This window comes from Hypomesus nipponensis, chromosome 18 (assembly GCF_054491055.1).
Source record: "Hypomesus nipponensis isolate SF chromosome 18, ASM5449105v1, whole genome shotgun sequence".
Taxonomy (NCBI): domain Eukaryota; kingdom Metazoa; phylum Chordata; class Actinopteri; order Osmeriformes; family Osmeridae; genus Hypomesus; species Hypomesus nipponensis.
The window spans coordinates 11126313-11150614 of record NC_140378.1 but is presented as its reverse complement, the minus strand read 5'-3'; the positions used below and the strand labels follow the sequence as shown (position 1 = coordinate 11150614).

General features: G+C 45.6%; 2 protein-coding genes across 4 annotated transcripts; both read left to right on the top strand.

Annotated features, from left to right (window-relative positions):
• Positions 1–465: 465 nt before the first annotated feature.
• On the top strand, positions 466–6056 carry ptges3b (prostaglandin E synthase 3b (cytosolic)). The gene is made up of 8 exons (XM_084680283.1): positions 466–623; positions 3230–3343; positions 3465–3534; positions 3638–3736; positions 3810–3899; positions 4252–4308; positions 4409–4436; positions 4960–6056. Coding segments are annotated over exons 1-8 (480 nt in total). The 5' UTR covers positions 466–621; the 3' UTR covers positions 4980–6056.
• A 686-nt stretch (positions 6057–6742) lies between these two features.
• Positions 6743–22902, top strand: baz2a (bromodomain adjacent to zinc finger domain, 2A). Of its 3 annotated transcripts, none has more exons than XM_084680054.1 (30): positions 6743–6808; positions 8721–8847; positions 9045–9932; positions 10323–12473; positions 12705–12959; positions 13077–13463; positions 13589–13649; positions 13851–13959; positions 14063–14164; positions 14278–14503; positions 14652–14713; positions 14802–14867; positions 14959–15357; positions 15464–15718; positions 15831–16045; positions 16301–16375; positions 16517–16688; positions 16772–16834; positions 16930–17074; positions 17195–17808; positions 17937–18207; positions 18312–18467; positions 18652–18812; positions 19040–19102; positions 19266–19549; positions 19639–19774; positions 19865–20011; positions 20248–20501; positions 20648–20791; positions 20902–22902. In XM_084680054.1, exons 2-30 carry the CDS (start codon positions 8721–8723, stop codon positions 21059–21061), a joined length of 8148 nt encoding a protein of 2715 aa, XP_084536180.1. In that variant the 5' UTR covers positions 6743–6808; the 3' UTR covers positions 21062–22902. The 3 variants fall into 3 exon arrangements, with proteins under 3 accessions (XP_084536180.1, XP_084536178.1, XP_084536179.1); XM_084680052.1 differs by having other exon boundaries at positions 6759–6919; XM_084680053.1 differs by having other exon boundaries at positions 6759–6919; positions 8689–8847.
• Positions 22903–24302: the final 1400 nt, after the last annotated feature.

The window sequence follows — 24302 nt, the reverse complement described above, 5'->3', positions numbered from 1 at the left end:
GTGTCAATATGTTCTGCTAGCCAATATATCAAAACAATATAATTTAAGTTATATTTACACAACTATAAACAAAAACTAAACAAAAGTATGTTTGATGCAGATATATTACTTTGCATAGGATTATTGGCCGAGCATTTCACTTTTCTGTAAGATTTATTTCAGTAAATTCCTTGTTTGTCAACTTAATTGGCGAATGAAGGTGATTCTGATTCTAAGGGTCTGTTTTTTGAGGGACTTGTTGTGATCTGTTTCGAATAGGTTGAGAAACAATACAATTCGGAACAGAAATCAAGTAATTCTCTGAGGCTGCGAAGTTGTCAGTTACAGACGCAAAGCCAAGGAAAGGACAGCCTTTCTTCCAGTCATCACATCAATCGCAGCTGTGGTGAATCTAGAAACGTCTGTGCGCGCGATAGTTGCGTCAGCGTCATTCATACGACTCACTACCGCGATCCAGTACTAAACGAGTGTAAAACAGGCATTGAAAGGGTAGCAGTGCATTGTGCGGGCATATTGTTTATTTACTTCTGTTTTACTTCAGCCAATTGAAACGAAAGGGACAGTTATTCTCGACATATCTATTATCAAGGAGAAGGAGATCTCGCATCCACATATCAAGTCATGTAAGTTTGAAAAGAATGGCGAGCGCGTGTCCGCAGAGAATAGCTAGCTAGCCAACTAGCTAATAATAGCATGCAGCTAGTGGAACAGCATAAGGAGGCCGAGACTAGTATTGCCCGATAGTAACATTCTATAATAGTACTGCATGCATCGAAATGTGTCATTTTACGCAGGTCTAATACAGTTGGATTAAAATATATGTATGTTTCCCACATGAATAGGCATGTTAGCTAAACAAAATTCGGCATCCCCTAAATCTGCACGTGTTGGTCCTTTTCATGAAACGGCCCCTTCCAGAAAAGTCGGAGCTGCTTTGACGTACAAATAGCCATAGCTTACTGTCTCACTTGCGAGTTGGCAAGCTAACCTACCAACCCTCCGAATGCTAACTTGGGTATTACCAGTGCGCAGTGGCGGGAGTACTGGCCGATTTAGCTTGCTTACGGATTTAATTTACACGTAGACTAACTGTAAGTAGCTAGGAGAAATGTAACGATGAATTTAGTTTTAATATATTTTAGTGGACTTGTGGTTAAGTACAAATGAACGGAAACATCGTTTTGTGAACTTAACACCTAATGTCGATACTTCATGATGCTAAGAGCCACTGCATGCTAGTTAGCTCGGAAGATGGTATAACGCTACATACTGCTTGCTAACTTGCTGCTAGCTAAGTGCACCCCACTTATCGTTCATTTCAATGTTCAAGTATGACCAATGAATGACTAATGAACTTAATATTTTGAGCAGTACAGTACCAGTGAATCGGTTACGTTAGTTACACATAGTATTTATCTATCTAGTTAGAAGTCTAAATAAAAGCTTTAGATGGGCATCCACGTTTGCGAGCTAATACATAATTGAATCATTGAATGAGGGGGGCATGATGTGTGGGTCAGTTCCAAACGAGACTTGTACATTATAATATTAGGGTGAGTATGTTGTCTACTGTCTCACAGTGTATGAGATTGTGGTTTTTGACTGTTAAAAACAAGATTGTGGAAAGATTTTAACAAGGTCTTGACAACGCTCATCAGAATCGTCAGCCTTGCGGTGTGATCTGCCATAAAATAAACTACTCTCTGCTGCTCCTTATCATAAGCTTCCAAACATTTCGTTAACGGTGCGTGTCCAGTACAGCAATGCGAGCGACACGATGCTATCCATTCATTTTTCAACGGAGCCAGGCGAATCGTTTGCGTGGTGTATTGTGGGTAGCGACGCGATTCGAGTTGAGATTTTCACAACTTGATGTAAATAAGGAGCGATTTTCGCAGCGATGCCCAATCGGCTTGTTGTTGTGTTTCTTGAACGTAGCAACCGTTTGTCATGGTAAACATTTATAGTTTTCACAGTTTCAAGGTGGAGGTCAAACTGATCATACCCAGGCTTGTTTGATATGTCTCTGTATTTGTACAGATATGTTAAAGGTCCCATGGCATGCTGTGTTTGGGGGCTTTTATATAGGCCCTAGTGGTCCCCTAATACTGTATCTGAAGTCTCTTTCCAGAAATTCAGCCTTGGTGAAGAATTACAGCCACTACGAGCAGTCCCACAAGGAGCTTTCCTTAGGACGTGCCATTTCTGTGTCTGTAGCTTTAAATGCTATGAGGAGGAGAAAGGCGGGGATAACTGCCATGCTTCGGTCGTTTGCAAGGCATGATGTCTCTTAAGGAAAAACCAATATCACGCTTGCACGGTCGTAGCTCATTTTCTCATTGGTGGGCCAAATTCTCTGGGTAGGCAAAGCTGAAAAAGGGGAGGTAACCTTTCATCTTATGACGACATAAGAGGAACTTTTTAAAATCAGAGCATTTAAGCCTTCTTTTTCTCAAAGGCGGAGAAGAATACTCAGAGCTTGGTTTACACTTACTGCTTTTAAATTCTGTCTCATAACTAAACGTAACTGTGCCAGCTAGCTAGCTCTGTCGTCAGCGGAACGGTACACGACTGGTTATCCTGAGTGCACGGTGGCATACTGTAATATTTGATCTTTCACCCTGAATAAAATATCATGCTACATATAGCTAGCGTATTGGATTTCTTTGATAATTTGTGTAAAAGTTGTTTCATTGATTGTGAGACTGCGTTGCATGCGTCTGATCGCGTACTGTAACATTTAATCTTTCACTGATTAAAATACAGCCAGAACTTGTGTACAGTAGATAACATAATGCTACATCTAGCCAGCGTATCAGATTTTTGCTTAATGTGTGTAAAAGTTGTATTTTGATCAATATTGAGAGTACGTACCATAAGCCATTGTGACAAGCTCGTAGAAAATGGACCATGTGGCAACTGGATACACCTTGCTTTTGATGACCATTGTGCCACAGACTACTCTAGTATCTGCGTGACCCACCTGTCTTACAGGTGGTTCCCGTCACCCACTGAGATGTTGCCATAATTTTTGCCGTTTGTTTTGTCATGAGACCTTATAAAACTAAAATAATTGAGCACAGTACAACTTGATATAACTTTGTTACAAACATCTGTTAGGATGACACGGACTCATTTATGTTCTTTAAAATTTAAAATCTACATACGCACATAATATATCTATATAAATATATATTTTATAGATATAACAACTCTTCTCTATTCTCAGGCATCCAGCAACAGCCAAGTGGTACGACAGGCGGGATTATGTTTTCATTGAGTTCTGTGTCGCAGACAGCAGGGATGTAAAAGTCAATTTCGACAAGACAAAGTTTGGTTTCAGGTCAGTGAGTTTGCCAGGCTGTCAGCATTTTAAAGCTGCAGCCGTGAACTGATATGCAAAGACAAAAATCATCAACAAATATACAACTTTGTCCTTTTAAAATATTTTTGTTCCTCTACAGTTGTTTTGGGGGAACTGACAATGTCAAACATGACAATGAAGTAGACCTTTTTGAAGCTATTGATCAAAATGTAAGTTTTTCCACGGTGCCTGAATTTTCTTTCATGCCCTGCCAAATGCATTGGATGCTGTGATCAGAAGTTCCTTTCTCATGTGATTCTCTATCACACACAGGAGTCCAAACATAAACGGACAGATCGATCTGTGTTGTGCTGTTTACGAAAAGCAGATCCAGGAAAGGCGTGGCCAAGGCTAACAAAAGATAAAGCTAAGGTCAGTCCTGTTTTCTTGTAGTTGAAATCCTACCAAAAACAACTTGTGCTGCCTCTTTAACTTGTCTCCACAGGTAACCTGGCTGAGTGTGGACTTCAACAACTGGAAAGACTGGGAGGATGATTCAGATGAGGAACTTGGCAACTTTGACCGTTTCTCAGAGGTAGGCAGGATAATTCTTGTAACAATTATTGGCTTGTCTTTTGTTTTACAAAATAAACAATATTGGAACCGTTCTTATTAAAATGTGTTTGATACATTTGTAAAATCAGTCATTGTTGGTCGTGCAGGTTCAGAACAAATAAAATAGACACACATTTCTTACTGACTTTGCACCTGTGGGAAATATGAGCTGATGGCCATAAAAACACATTTGAGTGTCCAGAGCTTAGCGCTCTTTTCAGAACCCAAAAGGCCCATGGTTTATTCTCAGACCTTGCATTCGGTTGTTACATGAAAAAGGAGCTTAAAGCAAACTGCTGCTCTTATAGAGACAATTTGACGATCTGTTTCAGATGATGAACACCATGGGAGGGGAGGATGACCTACCTGATTTAGATGGAGCTGATGATGTAAGAAAGTTTTGAAAAAAAAGTTGTATACCTTTTTTCATCAGTTATCATTCACATATGAAAATGTTTCACTAAATTATTTTATTGATTTCATGTTTAGGATGAGTCTGCAGATAGTGATGATGAAAGTAAGTAACCTTTTCTGTTCCTGCTAAATACTTTGAGGTAATATGAGTACATGTAAACCGATAGCCACAATAAACCATAAGAATGTGCAGACACTTGGTTGGGAATGTCCATTCAGAGTTAACTTATTCTGAATGACCAAATGTTGTGCATGTAAACATTCAGGCCCAGTTTCCCTGACATGGATTAAGTCTAGTCCTAACGTAAGAAAACATTCCAATGAAGATTCCCAATGAAAACGTTTTTAGTCTTGGACTAGGCTAAATCCATGTCTGGGAAACTGGGCCTTGAACGTTTACTAAACAAGGGTCCACTAACTGAGAGCTATCCTTTTGTAAGTTCACCTGGGGTCATGCCCTTGCAACCAAAGCTAGTAGTTAGTCACATAACGTTTTGCCCTAAATTACAAGTTAAAAAGTAGTTAATTGGTCAACACATTTGTTTACTGTCATTTACCATATGACTAATTGTAACATGCTGAATTTAATGATTTATTTGAATGATTTTTTTAATCTTCATTTTCAGAAATGCCAGATTTGGAATGAATTGCTCTTTTTCGGAAAAGTGAATGCAGGAGGATTCATCAACAAACTATCTTGGTTGAAACAGTGAAAAAAAAAAACTGTAAAGATGAGTTGGTAGCCATATTTAAATCCATAGCCTCATGTTCAGAGTGCTCTCCAATCAGTCCACTGAACATTAATATGCATAGTGTTGTACAAAGCAGCTATCTCCGCTTCCATTTGCAGTGCTGCACTTTTGGCGTATTCTGTTTTACTATAAATTACAAGTAAGCACATTTGTTTTGGAACAACTGTACAGTCATCCTCAACCTAGCAATACATGTGAAGAAATTCAAAAAAGTCTTGATATATATAAAAAAAAAATGGGTTTACACCTACGTCCAAATTTTCAGTGTTTTAAAGTTGGTTTCTGTGTAATTCAAGGTAAAAGTTTGATCAATATTATTTTTGAAGACACAAGCCAAGAATCAGTTGCATCTTGCAGTGGGTTCTCTTTTGAGCCTGTGTGTGTGGATAGGTATCTCAGAAACAGTTAACAGTTTTGTAATTCAGATGTTTCCCATTTTTTCCTGTAAATCTGTTAAATTCTAAATGTGCCCGTATCAATGCTCATAATATCAAATCTGGAATTTCTGCAGATTAGACATCTCTGTATTTCCTCACAACCCAATTTTCTGACTATCCCTGGTCTAGGTTTTGTTCACACTTTTAAACGTGTTCAAGCAAGCATTCACATAGCATTGAACTCAAAGAAAATATTACCCCTTTCAATAACCTATGAAATTAAAGGAGGGTGTGAATATTTTCAGGTCCAAATATCCACATACAAACATTTTGTTTGTTCTCAAAAATATTGCCTTCTATTCAAAGGTTCAGTAGTTAATTCAGATACTTAGCCTAGTGGTGTCAGGGAAGATAAGGTTAACATGTATAATGACCAAATTATATTTGCACTGTCAAGGAAATGTGAGATGAGTACTTGTTCTGTATTTCAACCTGACAGATTATCCCAGGCTGAATAACTTCAATTTGATGTTGAATTACAGTGGAAATTCTTTTTTATTGTCTACATCTTTCTAATAAACTGTCTAAAACTTGGGTGTGTTTATCAATCAGTTTAACTATGGACATCATTTGTGCATGATTATTTAAACAGGGTTTTCTGTGCAATGTTATTTCTGTACATTTAACTTGATTACATTTATTGACAAGGATTGATAGACTGTTAAATACATTTGACCAAGTCATAATCTAAAATTGTATTTCGACTTGGTTTTTGGTCACCATCTTCAGTTTACAGTAGCCTACGAGGTAATACATTTAATTGGGTAATCGAGAATTCAACTAATTATATTAATTGTATTATATTAAATTAAGCACAGTACTCTTACGTGAAATTGATATAGTGAAATGTGTTCATCGCCTGCCACCTTAGAATATGGTTTTACAAATGTTACATTCACTGTAAATTATTTACGCGGGTCAAGGGAGCTCTATGGCGGTACTTTTATTTTGAAAATGATTTGCACTGAAGAGCTTCTTGTGACCATACGAGATACCTGCCTGCTGTGTCTCCCTTTGACTTTATATGTAACCAATACATTAGCTAGTAAGATAAACCTAAAACGTGTCCACATTTGTCTATACACACACCAACGTCGACTCTGAAACTTTCTGTATACAGTACAGTTCATTCACCAGTGTCCAGTTCGTTTAATGACTTGGCGCTAGGACCCAGGGCTTAATATGTAACCTAAGCACTTCCTCTTTCGACTCGATGTCTTTCTATCTTCTGTGGTCATGGCTGCGCTCGAACACACCAGCCATGTTTGCTAATTCGAAACCCAGAGGTTAGCGATTACCTGTTTATTAATTATATTGTTTGGCCCATCAATCTAAACATAGGTGTTCAGTCGAAGGCTCAAAAGCATCGTTACCTCCTGAAATCCACGGATTTCAAGGTTGGTGGATTTAATGTAATCTTGTCGGGGAAAGTTTGGACAGTATTTGTGAATGAGGAAAGATGCTGTGTCTGACTCGTCTCCAACGACGTTGGTTGGCTAGCTATCTAGAGCTAGCTAGCAAATTGACACTAGCTACAGTAGCTATCTGCTAGGTTATTCTCACGAAAACAACGTCGAGATAGTTTATAGGATAGCAGCTAACTGCTGGGAACAAAGGAGTCACATCCCAATTGTCTTACATAGATAGGTGGTTTACTAGAACGTAAACAAAAACAGCCAAATGGAGTAGTTTTTTAAGCAAGCCTAGCTAGTAGATACTACTGTTAACTAACCCAGCTGAGCAAGCTAGCCCGATACTGGTCTTGGTCAGCCAATGCATGGATTTCAACGTAATTTATTCAGCATTGTCAATTCAAGCTTTGTAACTAGTTGTTTTGCATTTGTAGCCAACTCTGCGCATTTAACGAACATTACTCGCAATAAATATTTCAAGTTATGGTTTTATTGTTAGAAAATAACCTTGAATGTGAGCAAGCTAAAATATACCTAGCTAATCTAACACTTCAGCTCAGGCCTTGTTATTGCGTGCTGAAACCGGACAATTATTCCAAGCACTTGTAGCTGGCTGCTTTGCTGGTTAGCTAGCTGCTGTAAACGTTGGAAACATTAGCTGAAGTGGTTTGTTATTGGTAGAAACGCTACCTAGATAACCATGGTAGTTAGTTAGGATTAACAACATGGGATGCTCTCGTGAGCGGCGCTGCTGTTGAATAGGCCGTGGTGTTGCAAATTATGTTAGGTGATGATTCGTCCTACCCTTTCCCCATGAAATTGAATTTACAAAAAACTGGCTCTAACCTATCTAGCTACTGCAATGTATAAAATATGTTCAAAACAAGAACATTTATACAGAATTTGAGTGATGTTCTAGCTATTTACACGTGCATTTGATAGCTAGCAAGCGACCTTCTACTTCAATTTTATCCGTTTTTATTGGAAGTCGATGTTTATGAAAGCGTTAGCCTAGCGGTACCTCACTTGATAGTATGTTCTATGTATTCTAGCATACGTGATTAGCCAGTATTTGTATGTTGTGTTGCACTATTTACAGCAAGGCCATGGATAATTTAGCAGACAAATCTAGGAAAAGTCTTATTATAACGTTACTAGCTGACTGCATGGCTACTGTGGGGTTCAATGATACCGTGTGGGTGGATTTATGCGTACCGTGTCGTAGTAGTATTATACTAGCTAGGTAGCCAGCGCCATACAGACAGCGCATGGTTTAGTAGCAACCTCGAGGTTTATTATTTTGTATCGCTGGAAATGCAAATGTCAGCTAGATTGTGCCCATGTTTCAATGAATGCAATCATTAAACGAGCGTAAACATTTTGTTTGATGTCACCATCGTTTATGATTTGCCAACTTATTTACTAATACGGCATTTTCCGTTGTCAAAAGTATCCCGCTGTGCCTCCTCACTAACAATCTCATTGTCCGTTGTGGCAAGACACGCTAGTTGTGCGGGCCTGGCCCATCAGGCTACGGACAACTGCTGTAACTGCGACATTTTGAGTTGTGGAATGCATTACAATGTTTATGGTGCTTCTGCTGTGGTGTTGTTGTTAAGACATTTGAAATAATACCACACAATATTGTCAAATTACCACATGTATTGCGTTCCTATGTTTTTTATATTTATTATTATTTGTTCTATCATATGAAATTGTGTCAAAACAACTGAACCTCTATGATATAAATCCAGGTACATTTTTCCCGATGCACTCTATTTGCTAGATGGAGGCAAATAACCATTTCAACTATGGCAGCCACTCTGTATCATCAAACTCAGGACTGAAACTCTCCTCAGGGGATTCTCCCTACACTAACGGGTCCTCCATGAGCTTCCCTCAGCAAGGGAAAAGTAAGTATTGACAAAATCCTTAGAAAATCTCTTACACATTCTATGTTCTCTTGGTTCTAATTGTACGAGCAGTTGTAACATCATGTTTTCACTTTCCTTTTACTCTAAATGTAACCTCTCAAACAACTTGTGCCCAGTTGAAACTTGGCTATTCATTGACATTGTTCTGATCTCCTCTGTATTGTTGTCTCCTATAGATATAAACGGTGAAATGAATGTGAATGGTGTAACTACTGTAATTGGGTCCAGTGTGCCTGGCTCCCACCCACCAACGGCTCCTTACCCTCATATGAGCAACCACCACCATCAGGGCAGCATGAGCTATGACTATGGACTGTGGGCAGGACAGCCACAGTACAGCCCAGCCATGGGCTCTCCATCTGGGCATGCAATGCATCAGAAGCAGCCTCCTCCTGGAGTGATGCAACAACAGACCCAGCACCATTTCCAAAGTCATGGACAGTACCAACTAAATGGTGGCATGGGAGGGTCCCGTCAGCCCCCTGTGGCGGCCCCACCTAATGTGACTCTGTCGGGGAATCAGTACTGGAACAGAAGTAACCCAGGACAACAGCAGATGGGGTATAACTCTCATGGTGTGTATGGGGCCTACCAGAGTCAGGTGCACCCTGGGATTGCACCCTCACAGCACCACCAGCAGCAGTCCCTACAGCCTCCCCCTCACCAACAGACACAACAGCACCATCACCCTCACCATCACCCTCACCATCATCACCAGCAGCAACCTCAGCATTATGGCATGGTGCCCAATGGGATGCCCTACTACCAGCATCAGCCTCAGCACCCACCCCTGCCTGCTCCCCAACCCCAGGCCCCACCCCCGTCGCAACCCCAGACGCAATCTCAAATGATGCCTCCAACCTCCCAGAATTTCACTCCCCCACGTGGCAGCCCCCAGCACCACAATTTGGGGAGAGGGGGCACCGGCAGCCCCCTCCCTATGGGGGTTTCCTCTGTACCAATGATGTCACCCTCGGCAGTTCCGGATGGTGGGTCACCCCAGAGCCAGACCAGTGAGAGGAGTCCTCATGGCACCAATGTGGGGATGCCTCCTGTAATGCAAGGTGACTATTTTACACCTGATTTGACAAAACCCTGTGTAACTTCACCTTCTCCAATTTCACAGATAATACATATGGGTGTCTGTGTCACCCCCATTGTAATTTGCACGTTGCATTCTTTTCTTTTCATTTATTCAATTTTTATTTATATAGATGGTTTAATCCAAAGCAACACACAGTGCATACCGACAGTATTGTAGAAGATTAAGGACATTTCAAACCAAAATAATCCCATTATTGGAAAGACCAACTAGAGTGGTGTTTTACTGGATGTATTGATGTAGCAGATCCTCATAGACATATTTTTAAAGAGCCCCATCTGTTTTGATGTAATCATTTAAGTTATCAAGTTGTCTGATGGCTTTATGATTGTGTTGTGTTCCTTTTCCTCAGGGAGGATAAGTGAGTATAAAGAGTCAGATAAAAGCTACAATGGGATGGAGAGGACATCTGTAACGCAGCGCCTGCCCAAATGCGACAGTTACCCCTCCCAGCCCCCTGGACCCCTGACTGCGCCCACCAGTGACTACTGCCAGCCAGTGACCCAGCGCCTTGAAGTGGCCCCCCCAGCCCGGGATCCTGTCATGACCGCACCTCCCCACTCAATGTCGTCGCCTCCCTCGGCCGTGTCGGCTCCGCCAACTGTGCTTGGTACATCGTCTGTGGCAACAACACCTCCAAGGGTGTCAGCGTCTGGTCCTCCTCAGCCTTCACCAGGACCCCCAGTGGTTTTATCCCCTGTGGCTGTATCTACTCCTCCACGGAACTCAACACCTCCTGTGGTGTCCTCTGCTCTCTCTCCATCTGCGCCACACAGGCTGTCCTCCCCTCCATTGGTGGTCCAAGGCCTTAGGCGATCCCCTGTATCTGGCTCTCAGATGTCCCCTACTGGATCCACTTATCCATCAGTAGTGTCTCCCCCCTCTTCAGTGTGTGCATCCCCTCCTAAGTCTTCTGCACCTCCACCCTTGATGGAAAAAGCCAGTCGACCTTCAACAATATCTACACTCCATTCTCTCACAGCCCTTTCATCAGTGACCTCCTCAATGTATTCACCATCTGCAGTGGTCTCTAGTTTTCCCACGACATCGGTTCCCCCCCTCTCCGTTTCTGCACCGATCTCTGCTCTTCAGCAGATGGTTCAGGGATCCAGACCTCCTCCTCTGACGCCGTGCCCTCCAGCTGTCTCTGGATCGAGAGAGAGGCTGGGACCTCCATCAATATGTGGGCCTCTGTCATCAGTGACGGCAACAGGTTGTGGACCTCCTTCAACAGGTTCTGCACCTCCCTCATCAGTGTCTGCCCCTCACATGTCAGGACCTTTAACTCCCTTAGCAGTGTCTCCTTTAGCTGTCAGAGCACCTTTTCACTCAGTGCCCACACCTCCTCAGGCTCTCTCTCCTCCATTAGTCTCTTCGCCAAACGCCGCACTAACCTCATCTCCTAAGGCAGTGCCCTTCCCTCCTTCAACAGCCTATGGGCCTAGAACCACGCCTGTATCTGGACCTCCTCCTCTCACATCTCCTGCCAGGGTCTCTCCTGTCTCTGGGCCTCCTGCCTTGATGTCTGCTCTTCCTCCAGCAGTGACAGCTCCTCTTCAGGCCCATATTTCTGCTTCCTCTGCGCCTTCCACACCCCAACAATGCCCCAAAATGTCTCTCCTTGAGACAGAGCGTCATGGCATCAGGAATAAGGGTGCTTTTTCTATTGGAGGACCAGGGGAAAGAATGGCTCCAGACGAGCCTGAAAGGGATATGGTTATGATGTCATCAAAGATTGATGCTACTGAGGCTCAGACTAAGACTCACTCAAGTAAGTATTTTCCCATGACTCCCCAACAGTCAAAGAGCTCTCCCAGAAGCACAGGATATGCTGACAGAAAACTCCCTACAGCCTTCACGGAGACAGATACAGATCTGAAACAAAGCTTGGATGACACTTGTGAGACTGGGAAGTCTGTGGATGAGTCCTTCCTGTCGGTGTCCACAGGTCTCAATAGCACCACAATGGAAGACACCAGTTTCACTGAGAAGGAATCAACTTGTTACTCGTCCCTGGATGACACCTCAAGATTTGATGACACCTCAAGACTTGATGACCCTCCTGGCATGAATGACATCTCTGGTTTGGATGACGACTCATGTATGGATTACTCTCAATTTGACGATTCTTCTAGATTAGACGACAACGACTCTTCTCGCTTGGATGACACCTCTCGCTTGGACGACACCTCTTGCATGGACAGTGTCTCTCAAATGGATGATACTTCTTGTATGGAGAATAGGTCACAAATATGTGACACCACAATGTTCAGCAGTTTTTCCATGGTTGACTCCAGAGATGGTGTTCTGGATGATATCCAGGCGGAGGACAGCTCTCGGGCTGAGGAGACAATGGACAGCTGCTTAAGCACCAAGGAGTCCATGCTGGAGTCCACTGTAAACAACACCTCCCAGATTGAAGACTCCCAGATTGACTCATCCCAGAAGGAGGCCTCCCTGTCAAGCTCCTTCAGCACGTTCAAGCCTGCACCAGGCCGCAGAGGTTAGACTCTTGGTTATGGTCTATGTACAAGCTGTAGCAGTGTTATTTAGCTTTTTTGTCTTCATAATTTGGCTGTAGGTGAACATGCATATCCTTTCTTGATCGCGTGGTGAGAGTGATTCCTATCATTAAGTCTTTACAAACAGAGAGAAGCGTATTATCAGATTTGTTTTGAGGCCATTACTGTTACCACACATGATGACCCCTCTGTTAACATCTTGGTCTCTTTAGAAATAGATGGGGAGCCAGAGGGTAGGGACATACCAGACTCTGCTGGAACCATCAATGGAAATGGCATTGCCGATGCTGCAACTGTGGCTCCCTCCTCCATGGTCAAGAAGGAGGTGCTTGTAGCGCCCCTTGTGGAGAGCCTTGTCGTTCCCCTACTTCTGCCAACACCTGCTGATGCTCCGCCTCCCACTGGGAGAAAGACAAAAACTCCTGGAAAACCCCGGAAGCCCAGAGCTCCATCCTCCTCTACTCCAAGTAAACCAGATTTTATTTTGCCTTTTTGATGCCTTGATAACATTTAAGATAAGATAAAAGATTCATGCGTATTTGCCAGACAAGGTTTCCTGGTTTAATAATTTTGTCTCTGTCCAGTTCCTAAGGTCCCTGGGCAAGTCCAGAGAAAGCCCAAAACAAAATCTCCCAAGGTGGATAAGGTGGAGAAAGGGAAGAAGAAGCTTGAGAAAGAAGGGTTAGCTGAGAAGGAGAAAGGAACTGGTCGAAAACGAAAGAAGAGCATTAAAGCAGAAGTTACAGAGCCACCAGGAGGCATCACAACCGAGGCGGTTGATGAGTCATTTCCTGGTCAAGAGCCAATCAAAACAATTGTTGCGGCCAGTGGTGAAACTCAACCCATTGTCAAACCCAAGAAGGTCAAAAAGGCCAAGAAGTTGGAGCCAAAACCAGCCAAAATACCGAAAATGGAGACGGACACTAAAACTAATGAAGAGGACAATGATGGAGAAGACAGTTCCACTGCAGGTTAACATGGTTTTGGATGAATCGAGATTAACAGTTTTAAAGTAACAGTTCAATATATGGTGCTGCTTGGAGTATACTAAGCAAATTAGTGTTAACGCCATCGTTATGTGTTCCCACTTACACAGGTGACACTCCCAGGAGGAGGATAGCTACAGAGGAACAGGTCCACTTCCCTTTGCTCCATGGGTAATGAAACATCTGATTTATACAGTCTCTCTCTGGTTCAAGTCCCCGTAATTAGTTTGTTTCAATGCCAAAAACATTTAATGTGTTCAAAGTGCACAAGGTTCGTTTCTACCAATAAATCCAAGCCCATTATGTTCCTGGCCAGCTGTAATAACACATGCTGTGCCTGTAGTTTCTAACGGACTCCCCTCTGATCTCTAGCTGGAGGAGGGAGATCCGTGTGAAGAAGACTGAGGACAGGCTGAAGGGGGAGACCTGGTACTACAGTCCCTGTGGAAGGAGGATGAAGCAGTTTCCTGAAGTCATTAAGGTAAAACAAAACTCTGTTCGACGGCGATGGCCATTATCATTGAATGAAATTAACTTCCTTACATGAAATCAACATACCTTGAAAGCCTTTGATCTCTGCTCAGTACCTGAACAGGCATCAAGACAGCCTGGTCACAAGGGAACACTTCAGCTTCAGCCCTCGCATGCCCGTAGGTGACTTCTACGAGGAGAAAGACACGCCAGAGGTGTGGAACCGTGTGCTGCTCACTTTGTTGTTACCTTCAATAAAGTGGCCTGGTTTGAAAAGCCCTTTCTTATTCACTCTTAATGTGTATGGTCTATGCTGCTGTTTTTCCAGGGAGTGCAGTGGGTTCTGCTGGCTAATGAGGAGGTGCCTTCCATGATCATGGCCATCACTGGTCGCCGCGGGCGGCCTCCAAATCCTGACAAGGAGAAGCCCAGATCTCGAGTTCGACGCACCAAGGTTGGACAGGTGCGACGTCCAGGCAGGCCCCCCAAACCCAAGATGGTAGACCTGCTCAGCAAGGTAGACGCCCGAATGCTAAAGAAACTGGAGGCAAAGGGTGAGTGGAACTACACTGGACTGGGAGAAGTTAACAAAGATAAAAACTAGCTGGAGTCGTATAGTAATTGCAGAAGATTTCAGTGCTCTTTACTTTGAATTTTTCCTTTGCTGTGTGTTAATACAAGTTGTGTGTTATGACTTTCTAGAAGCACTTACTGATGAGGACAAAGAAAAACTTGTAAAAATCAAGAAGAAATTAAAGAGAAAGGTATGATCTCAGCATGAACAACTGATGTATTATGTGGCATATTTGTAGTGTTTCCAGATTTTTTTTGAAGGTTCTGTTCTCTGTCTAGGCAAGGATGAAAAGGAACGAAGATGCAAAGAACAAGAAAATGAAACAAGAGAAGAAGAAAGCCAAAGTAAGAAGACAACCATTTGAAACGGTTGCCCGAACTCTAACCTGTCTTTACTACCTAATCCTCAACGTCTTTGCTGTCTGCTCATTCGCAGCTTGAGAAAGAGAAAGACACCAAGGAGCCAGAGGGAAACGCAGAGCCTGTAGATCAGGAGACCCCCCAGCCCCCTCTGCCGACCCCACAACCTGCTCCAGAGCCCAAGAAGCCCGGTCGCAAGAAGAGGGTGAAGGCTGAGGTGCCTGTGCCGGTGCCCGAGACTGACCAGGAGAGGCTGGCCCAGGGGAAGAGAGTGCTGGGGGCTCGGAGCAAGGCCAAAGCCCTGGCTAAGGCCCAGGCAGAAGCAGAGGCTGCAGCCCAGGCTGCCCTGACGGCAAAGAGGCAGGCAGAGAGGAGGGCGCAGGCCCAGAGACGGCTAGAGGAGAGGAAGAGGCAGCAGATGATCCTGGATGAGCTCAAGAAGCCCGTTGAGGACATGTGTCTGACGGACCACCAGGTCAGTGAACTCAGAACATGCCATGGTCTTATCAGACTGTCCTCAGTAAGTTCTCAGTAGTCTCTACATGCCAGAGGATGACCTTTTTGACTTTTGTTATCCCCAGCCCCTTCCAGAGCTGTCTCGGATTCCTGGATTGGTTCTCTCTGGCCCAGCCTTCTCCCACTGTCTGACGGTGGTAGAATTCCTGCACAGCTACGGCAAGGTCCTGGGTCTAAACATCCCGAATGACGTCCCTAGCCTCAGCACTCTGCAGGAGGGCCTTCTCGGCCTGGGCAATAGCCAAGGGGAGGTCCAGGACCTTCTGCTGAAGCTGGTGGAAGCAGCACTCCACGATCCAGGCCTACCACCTTTCTACCAGGTCAGTTAAGAGGACTTAAGGGGGTTTATCTAGTTGTTGCATGTATATCATATATATTTCAATGGATTTTATAATGGCTTCTGTTAACCCCCTCTCCCTCCGTCTTCTTCAGTCTGTGAAGATCCTGGGTGAGAAGCTTGTTGACCTGGAACTGACTCGTAGCACGGTGTCAGAGGGGGCTCGGGTCTTCCTTGAAGCACACGGGTTTGACACTGAAGTGTGCACCAGTTTGCGCACCAAAACCTTCCACACCCTTTCTCCAGACACCAAGGCTGCCATCTTGGGCTTCCTGGTGGAAGAGCTGAATGGCAGCAACATTGTTATAAGGTGAGAAGTCTCACATGAGACCATTTATTTAGTGCAACTTGCAACACTATTAGCATTTTATTTTGTGTACTTGTCTCGTGTTTTTTGTTTGTGTCAGTATCTGAGATTCAAGCCAACTCGAGCTTTGTGTCATCCTACGTTAGGTCATTTTTTAGTCTTAATTGGATTCTGTGGGAACCTGAAGATCTGTACTAATGTAACCACAGCAGAAAATGCCAACGATTGCCCTTATTAAGATTGTTTTTCCCATTGCAGTGAGATTGACAACACACTGGAAAACATGGCTACCTACAGGAAAAACAAGTGGATCATTGAAGGGAAGCTGCGAAAGTAAGACATCCCGTTTCCCCCCAAATGTCTTGTGTCTGTTTGAGGGTGACAGATCACACTGACAGTAGACAGTTGTCAGTGTGTGAAGAAGTATTTGAGACCCGTCCGTGTCCACTGTCTGATGTGTGTGTGTTCCCCCAGGCTGAAGGCGGCGCTAGCACGGCGGACAGGCCGCTCTGAGGAGGAGCTGTGTCTGGAGGAGCGGAGGCGTAGCGCCCGGGTGGCCGAGGAGGAGAACCTCAGTCTGGAGGAGGGGACTCCTCTGGAGCGAGGCAGCCGCCGCGCACGCAAGGAGGAGCCCAAACTCAGCGACGTATGGGACCGTTCATATCTTGATCCTCACAAGCGGCATGCTAATGTCCACAGTGTACCATAACTGTACATCTTTCCCCACAGAGTGACAGCCCCTCCAACGCCACCATTCCAGAGCTGGAGAGACAGATTGATAAGCTAACCAAGGTAAAACCAAACCCAGTGAAAACACAAATGCTCTGGTTGGTGTTCGAGGTAATGAAGTTCACCTATAAACTCGTTCATGTGTTTATGACCCACAGCGGCAGGTGTTTTTCCGCAAGAAGCTGCTCCAGTCGTCCCACTCTCTCCGTGCTGTTTCTCTGGGCCAGGACCGCTTCAGGCGCAGGTACTGGGCCCTGCCCCACCTGGGAGGGGTCCTGGTCGAGGGCCCGGAGGAAATCCTGGGTAAAGATGACATTTTTCTTTATTGTGGTTTGGGAAAGTTTTTTTCTTCTTCTGTAAGATGTAATTCCCCTACATTGCCACTATGGCGTGTGAACTCATTCCTCCTCTTTTCTATGACAGTTTCAGAAGACATCCTGGTGGCAGATGTGCCCATCACTTTGGTGAAGAAGGAGCCCAAGGTGGAGGAGAAGCCCACTCCCATCAGTCCTCCATCCCTCTCCTCCTCCCCTCCCCCTCCTGCTCAGTCTAAGACCACCTCCCCGGAGGAGGACCCCCTCCCCGGCACAGCCTCCCTCATGAGCAGCCCAAGAGGCCGTGGACGCCCCCGCAAAATCAAGCCAGAAGTGGAGCTGCACCTCCGAACTGCCAAGATCCGTCGCCGTCGCCGTAGCAGCAAGTCTGGAGGTGAGGAGGGGCCGGCCGTAACCAAGGACACCAACGGAACACATGACCTCACACAGGCTGCCTTCCAAAACTGGCTCGGCCAATCGCAGGGGGCGGTGACCAACGGAACAAGCCCCGTGACAGGGGAGCCTGTGGAAGGACGCCAAGCAGAAGACAGCATGAAAGAGATGGCACAGAAACAGGGACAGTGGTTTAACCTGCTGCCCAAAGAGCCGTGTGACCCCAACTCTCTGACCGAACCCCAGCCGCCAACCTCCACCAGCACCCCCCCCAAAGGCCCCGCTCAGCTGCCCAGCCACCTGCCTGCCCTGGCTGCTCCTCTCCTGCAGGTGAGGTCCATGCCATCACACGTCTATGCAACTCCATCAAGGAGCTTAATGGAAGGACAGGTTCCATCTTTATTTTATTTATAACTGTTGTAATCGAGCTTTGTCCTTCTTTCCGGTCTGGCCCACAGCTGGCAGGGCTGAACCCAGACGCCCCCCCCAACCCTCAGTTGGACACCATTCCTCCCCTCCAGGCGGACACCACTCCACCCCCTGCTGCCACCCCGGCTCCTGCCCGACCGATCCGCAGGAGGAGAAGGGGCAGCAGCCCCGCCAGGAGAGGGGGTGCTCGAGGAGCCAGAGGGGGTGCAGCCAAGCGCCGCGGCCGGCCACCCTCCACTCTCTTCCAGGAGATTGAACAGCAGTATTTCACCCAGCTTGTGGTCAAGCCCATCCCTGCATGTAAGCTGATGCATCCGAGCCCAGGTGTCTGGATGTCATCTTGGATGTTTAGGTGTGTTGGCAGTGTTTAATGTGTGTGCGTGTGTGTGGTTGTGTGTGATCAGCGATGGTGCGTGGCTGGTGGTGGATCAGGGACACAGAGGAGCTGGCTCTCACCCTGCGGGCCATGCACCCCCGGGGCATCAGGGAGAAGGTGCTCCACAAACACCTGGCCAAGCACATGGACTACCTGACCGACATGTGCACGCGCACAGTCAACGGTGAGGCCAGACGCCAAACCAACCATTTCTACCACAGCCATGACTTGCATAGGAAACAGCCTGTCGTGATTACAGCTCCTGAACCTTTTATTCCATCGTTTGCTCGTCAACTTGCTCTTGGTTTCCTCCTCATCTCCTGTGCTTAATGTGAGCTCCTGTCTCTTGTTTGCGCTCCTGTCCTCAGACCCTGTCTTCCAGGTGAAGGTGGAGGAGGGGAACGCTCTGCTGGAGGCCTTGCAGCAGCCGTGGCAGGTGCAGGAACGTTGTCTGGAGACGGACATCAGCGCCCTCCGCTGGGTGGAGGACCTGGAGCAGAGGGTCATCACTGCAGACCTCCACCTCAAAGTAAGATGGCGGGGCGGCGGCCTGCTTTATCACAGTCGTGTTCACAGGAGATCAGTCTTTCAGTTTGTCTGGCTGTTGGATGAGGAGTGGTGCTGGTGGTCAGGACATCAGCCTGCTCTGATGCTGTACCTCATAATGTCCAGAGGGTGGCGTAGGTGTTATGTGTTGAGGCTGTAGCTGACATGGAACTGCTGACCACATCTAACATTCTTGTGTTGATTTAAAAGGTGGCTCCTCAGAGTGGCACAGATGGAAACACTGAGACACCAGCACCAGTAGCAGGATTCCAGGTATTACCAGAACCCCCCCCCCCTCCCTCTGGGTGGGCACAGTCCATTTCATTTGTGCTCAAGCTACTCTGGTTACTTCCTCTTAAATTATTTTAATTCACAAAATATTTGCACAAATTCTCCCCACGACACCTAATGTGCTATGTTCTCCCTGCCTCTTCAGCCCTACACGGCCCCGGAGCCAGACTCCACCCGTGACGACCTTCATTACTACGAGCACGACACTGATCCTCGCGATGATTGGATAGTGCGGACCAAGAAGGAGTGGTCAGACCTTCCGCGCATCGCCACCCATCCTCTGGACCTGGCCGTGCTGCGGCTGGCCAACCTGGAGAGGAACATCGACAGACGCTACCTGAAGGAGCCCCTCTGGAACCTGGCCGAGGTGGTGCGCCTTGCCCCCCTCACGCCCTCCCCCGGAGAGGAATCACACATGGATGTCATGAGGTAGTGGAGGATTTCAGGGGGATCGATTGTGGCTTTTCAGTCAAACACAATATGAAAGTGTTACTGAGTCCCTCTCCCGCCCCTTCCAGTCTGGAAAGTGAGATCACCCCGAGACTCAGGACGTGGAGGCAGGCCCTGGACCGCTGCCGCAGCGCCCCCCAGATGTGCCTGTGTCTACTACAGCTGGAGAAGGCCATCGCCTGGGAGAGATCTGTGGTCAAAGTGGTAAGACCCACACTCTGAATACATCCTTTATTCATGCTCTACGCATGGTCCATGTGAGCTAGTGGTTGAGCGCTCATGTCGTGTCTCCAGACGTGCCTGCTGTGCCGGAAGGGAGACAACGATGAGTACCTGCTGCTGTGTGACGGCTGTGACCGCGGCTGCCACATGTACTGCCTCAGACCCAAGGTCACCCAGGTCCCAGAGGGAGACTGGTTCTGTCCCACTTGCAGCTCCAAGGTCAGTCCTCACACACACATCAGCCCCTGGAGGACTGGTGTGGCATTGGCATGACAGTCTTTCATTTAGACCTTTTTTTGAATGCTCGGTCTCCTGAGGGTAAAGCCAAATGCTATTTATTTTTCTCTCTCTCCCCAAAGTTCTTCACTCACAAAGCCACTTTGTCTGCTTCTATATGATTATACTTAATGGTTCCCAAGTTGTTCTCCTTAACCTCCGTGATCTGTGATTGGCAGGAGGATGATGAGTCGCAGCAGACCCAGCGCTCCTCCAAACAGAGGACCCGAGTGAAGAAGAGGAGGTACGAGGACGGCAGCTCCGATGAAGACACGGCGCCCAGGCGCGGTGCCGGCATGACCACGCGGCACAAGGACGGCCCCCCTGCCTCCTCCTCATCCTCCCGTTACTCAGGAGACGGAGGCAGCGGATATTCCCCCGCCAAGCGCCGTCGCATGACGACCCGTAACCAGCCCGACCTCACCTACTGCGAGTGAGTCTCTCCACACACTACTGACATTGTGAAAGGTGCAAACAAACACCAGTTTGCTTAATGTGAGCTGCAGTCTTTTCAAGGAGATGGGGACCTTCAGTGGTCAGTGATCTTGGTTTGAATGCATCACTGCTGTGGCCCTCTAGGATCATCCTGATGGAGATGGAGGCTCACACAGACGCCTGGCCCTTCCTGGAGCCCGTCAACCCACGCCTGGTGCCCGGATACCGCCGCATCATCAAGACCCCCATGGACTTCCTCACCATGAGGGAGCGGCTGTTGCAGGGAGGGTACGTGTCAGGGCGATCTGAACTCGATGCGCTCGATGATCATCGCAGGAGCTTCCCAAGAGGCACTGTGCTTTTATTGTTGACCTTTTTGACCTTTCTCCCATGCCCAGGTACTGCAGCTGCGAGGAATTTGCAGCGGACGCTCAGCTAGTGTTTAACAACTGTGAGCTCTTCAACGAGGACACCTCAGAGGTGGGCCTGGCCGGACACTCCATGAGGCGTTTCTTTGAAAACCGCTGGGCGGAGTTCTATGAGAACAAGGACAAATGAAGCCTGGAACACTGACTCGGGGGTGGGGCCACCAAGCCCCTCCCCCCAGCTGATGAGGATGCTCTCTGATGCTACCAAGACTGTTTGGAGACTCCTCCAGCCCACTGTATACATATATGTACAGATATATATGTAGATAGTTGGTTATATGTCTCTGTTTTCTTTCTCAGCGTCACCTTTTTAAAACCCAGACACTGTTGGGTTGAGCCTCTACCTACCTGTCCCATCTGAAGGATGGTGTTTCTGAGCCCCTCACTACACCTGAACTATCCTCACCTTCCACAGACCACCTCCCGTCTCATGCTAAGGCCAGGTGCTTAGAGGTTGGGGCGCTAGAGAGAGTGAGGCCCAGAGCTGACCACAACCGAGTTCTGTCAAGGCAAAGTTCAGGGGTCGACTGGCCGCATGTGGGATCTGCTCGAAGCACCTCTCCACCACAAATGTATCAAAACTCCTTCCACACTTGGGGCCTACACCCTCTCTTACCTGTTCAATGGAGATGTAACGTAGTGTGGTCTTCTGCCTAGAAGCAATTTTCTCTATTTTTATTATATATATTATATATATATATACACATATATATATATATATATAAAGATGACAATAGCTGGGATTATTTAATAGCAATAGCTTGTAGTGAATGTGTACAGACTACATAGTAGAGATGTCAAGAAGATTTATGAAAAGGCCAGTAAAACAAATGGAAACGTTTTCTTAAGTATTTAGAATCTCCTGCATTGTGTAATCTCCTCATTAGCTCACCACGCTCCCTCACAGTCCCTCACACAAACATGCACTCCAACACCTCTCCTGCTGCTTTGAAAAGGACACTGGTTACTGAAACTGGAGGATTAGATGTTTGCTTATTTCTGTCTTGTTTTTGTGTAGTCCTGGTACCCTCTCATAATCACAAACAGATCTGCTAGTTTAGTAGCTGGACTATTGAAATGAAGTTTGTCCCCGACTGAAATGTCTCTACTGCCATTTGAACCACAGTTTACCGTTGGCTTTGTGTCATATCGTCATTGCTTTTACTGTAACATTCAAATAGATTATACTGCAAATGTTGTCTCCAAAACTTACATTGGAAATTGAATAACTTACTTCAGACAATTGTATTTTAGTGGCTTTTAAAGTTCTCTAAATTCACAGAAAAGTCTTGAATTCCATCAAATTCCATGAACTACTGTGTTTGGTGGAGTAACAGTATATGTCCATTTAAATCGGGTTTTCCTTGAAGGTGTAATTTGCAATTAGCCAGTAGTAAGCAGACAGTCATAGGTATAGAAGATAGTACTATTTCTCGTGTTACAGGTAAAGCTCTCTTCCTTGTTGTAGACACCGGCTGGTAAAAGAATCCTGACATTGTACATATGTGTGAATTATTGCTTATTTCACATTCCTTTTTTAATCCAATGTTCTCTGACTGGAGGTTAGCCACTGTCTGCCAGGGCTGGCACAGAAAATGATGGGAAGGGCATGTAGGCAGCAGGCGACAATTTTTCCACCCTCTGGCATTTATTTAAGCGTAGTTTCTTACACTGAACTTAAAATCGGTTGATAGGAAGTTTTATGTTCCTTGCTACACTAAAGGGACAGTTGTTTTTTCTAAATAAACAAAAAAAAAACATGAAAATAAAACCAAATGTGGTGTTAAGTGAATTTTTAATAATGTACAGTTTTTGTGACTTTAAATTTGTTCCTTTCTATATTTTTAGGACCAATATATCATTTTTAAGAGGAGGTATTACAAGACCATGTTGTATCAAGGTGATGTAACACGTGTGCATCTGTAGAATGTACTGTGAGTTGAATAAAAACCACATCTAGTTGAGAAAGTACCCTCTTGTCAATGTGTCAACCATTCTTTTTAGTAAGTGCCACCACACATCTTTCCTTGATTCTACATGTTTTATTTCTTGTTACTTGGGCTCGGAAAGCTTAATGTAAGGGCATAATCTGGCCCAGAATGAGCAAGTCTGGTGATTAGTCCAACAGTGAGGAATGCTTGAAGGTTTTATGAAGCTGCTGCAATACTGTGTGGGAGTAGCTAGCTAGCTACCCTTGAGCACCATGCTGGCTTCTGTCTGTAGCACATGCTGCAGGGAAGGTCCTGTCACCTCCAGCTGGGACTGCAGCTCGGGGGGGGGGGGTGTCAGGGCTGTTAATGAAGACTAAGAAGGTTTCACCGCTGACATGTTGGAAACCATTTAAGACTGGATTCCATGAAAGACCTACATTTTTAAATGGAAAGATGAAAATGTGTGCACATGGTTTGAATCAGAATAATAAAGGGGGAATGCTATACTGTCAAATAATAGTATGTTCCAACAGGCATTCTCCCCTGCGCTTGCTTGCTTTCTGTCTGTTGTGCTCATATCCCTTAGCTGGCACTTTGAGAGGAGTTCTTGTGGTGATGTGTGTTTCAGGATGGTTGGACAGTTTGTGTCAGTGTCAGCACTCTGGGCGTAGGGGGCAGAAAACTCACCACGCCAGCAGGTTCCACTATGACCCCCACCCATCCTGCCCCACTCTCACACAGGGGGGCTTAGCTCCACAAAAGGGGGATAAGAGCACCCGTGGAAGGGGGTAATCCATGCCATAATGGGGCATGCTAACCCTAACCAGTTTTTTCTGAACCGGTTGTGCCTGAGTGAGGGCCCCTGATCCCTGAACTGACACGTCAACTCTTGTCCCCCAAACACCTCCATCCTCCTCCTCCACCAGCTACCTACCTTTCTGCTACCTGCTTCCAACCTTAAATTTATATATATATATATATATATATATATATATATATATATATATATATATATATGTAAATATGAGAGTTTTTTTTCTCCAGTTTTTACTTGGTTATGTATATATGTGTACACCAAACACGTTGCATATTAGGCATACAAATATGAATTTGTCACAAATTTATCAATAATTCAATTCTGTAAAATAAAGTAAATTCCTTCCGTGTTTCAGTGGGGAGTATCTTCACAGCACCATGTTTGTTTCACATCAAAGAGGATGCAAAAAGCATCCACCTCGCAGCATCACAATAGGCACCATGGCAACAGCATCACGAAAGAGACTGTCTCCATGGTGATCTGAATGGTACCTCAAGTTCTGTGGATGAAGAGGAAACAGGGAGGATGGGAGGAGAGAATGAGATTTCATAGTGAAAACAGATGTTTAGATGTGCAATTATTGAAGATGAGTTTTGGATTAGGACCTTTCATGTCGTTTTTTT

What these genes read in the sequence shown, in the direction of transcription:
- ptges3b (XM_084680283.1), top strand. An exon ending in AAGACAAAGTTTGGTTTCAG is followed by an intron (nt 3,344 to 3,464) that starts GTCAGTGAGTTT and finishes GTTCCTCTACAG; the next exon opens with TTGTTTTGGGGGAACTGACA. An exon ending in TGCAGATAGTGATGATGAAA is followed by an intron (nt 4,437 to 4,959) that starts GTAAGTAACCTT and finishes CTTCATTTTCAG; the next exon opens with AAATGCCAGATTTGGAATGA.
- baz2a (XM_084680054.1), top strand. Translation starts at nt 8,721, where the DNA reads ATGGAGGCAAATAACCATTTCAACTATGGCAGCCACTCTGTATCATCA. An exon ending in CTTCCCTCAGCAAGGGAAAA is followed by an intron (nt 8,848 to 9,044) that starts GTAAGTATTGAC and finishes TGTCTCCTATAG; the next exon opens with ATATAAACGGTGAAATGAAT. An exon ending in AGAAGACAGTTCCACTGCAG is followed by an intron (nt 13,464 to 13,588) that starts GTTAACATGGTT and finishes CCACTTACACAG; the next exon opens with GTGACACTCCCAGGAGGAGG.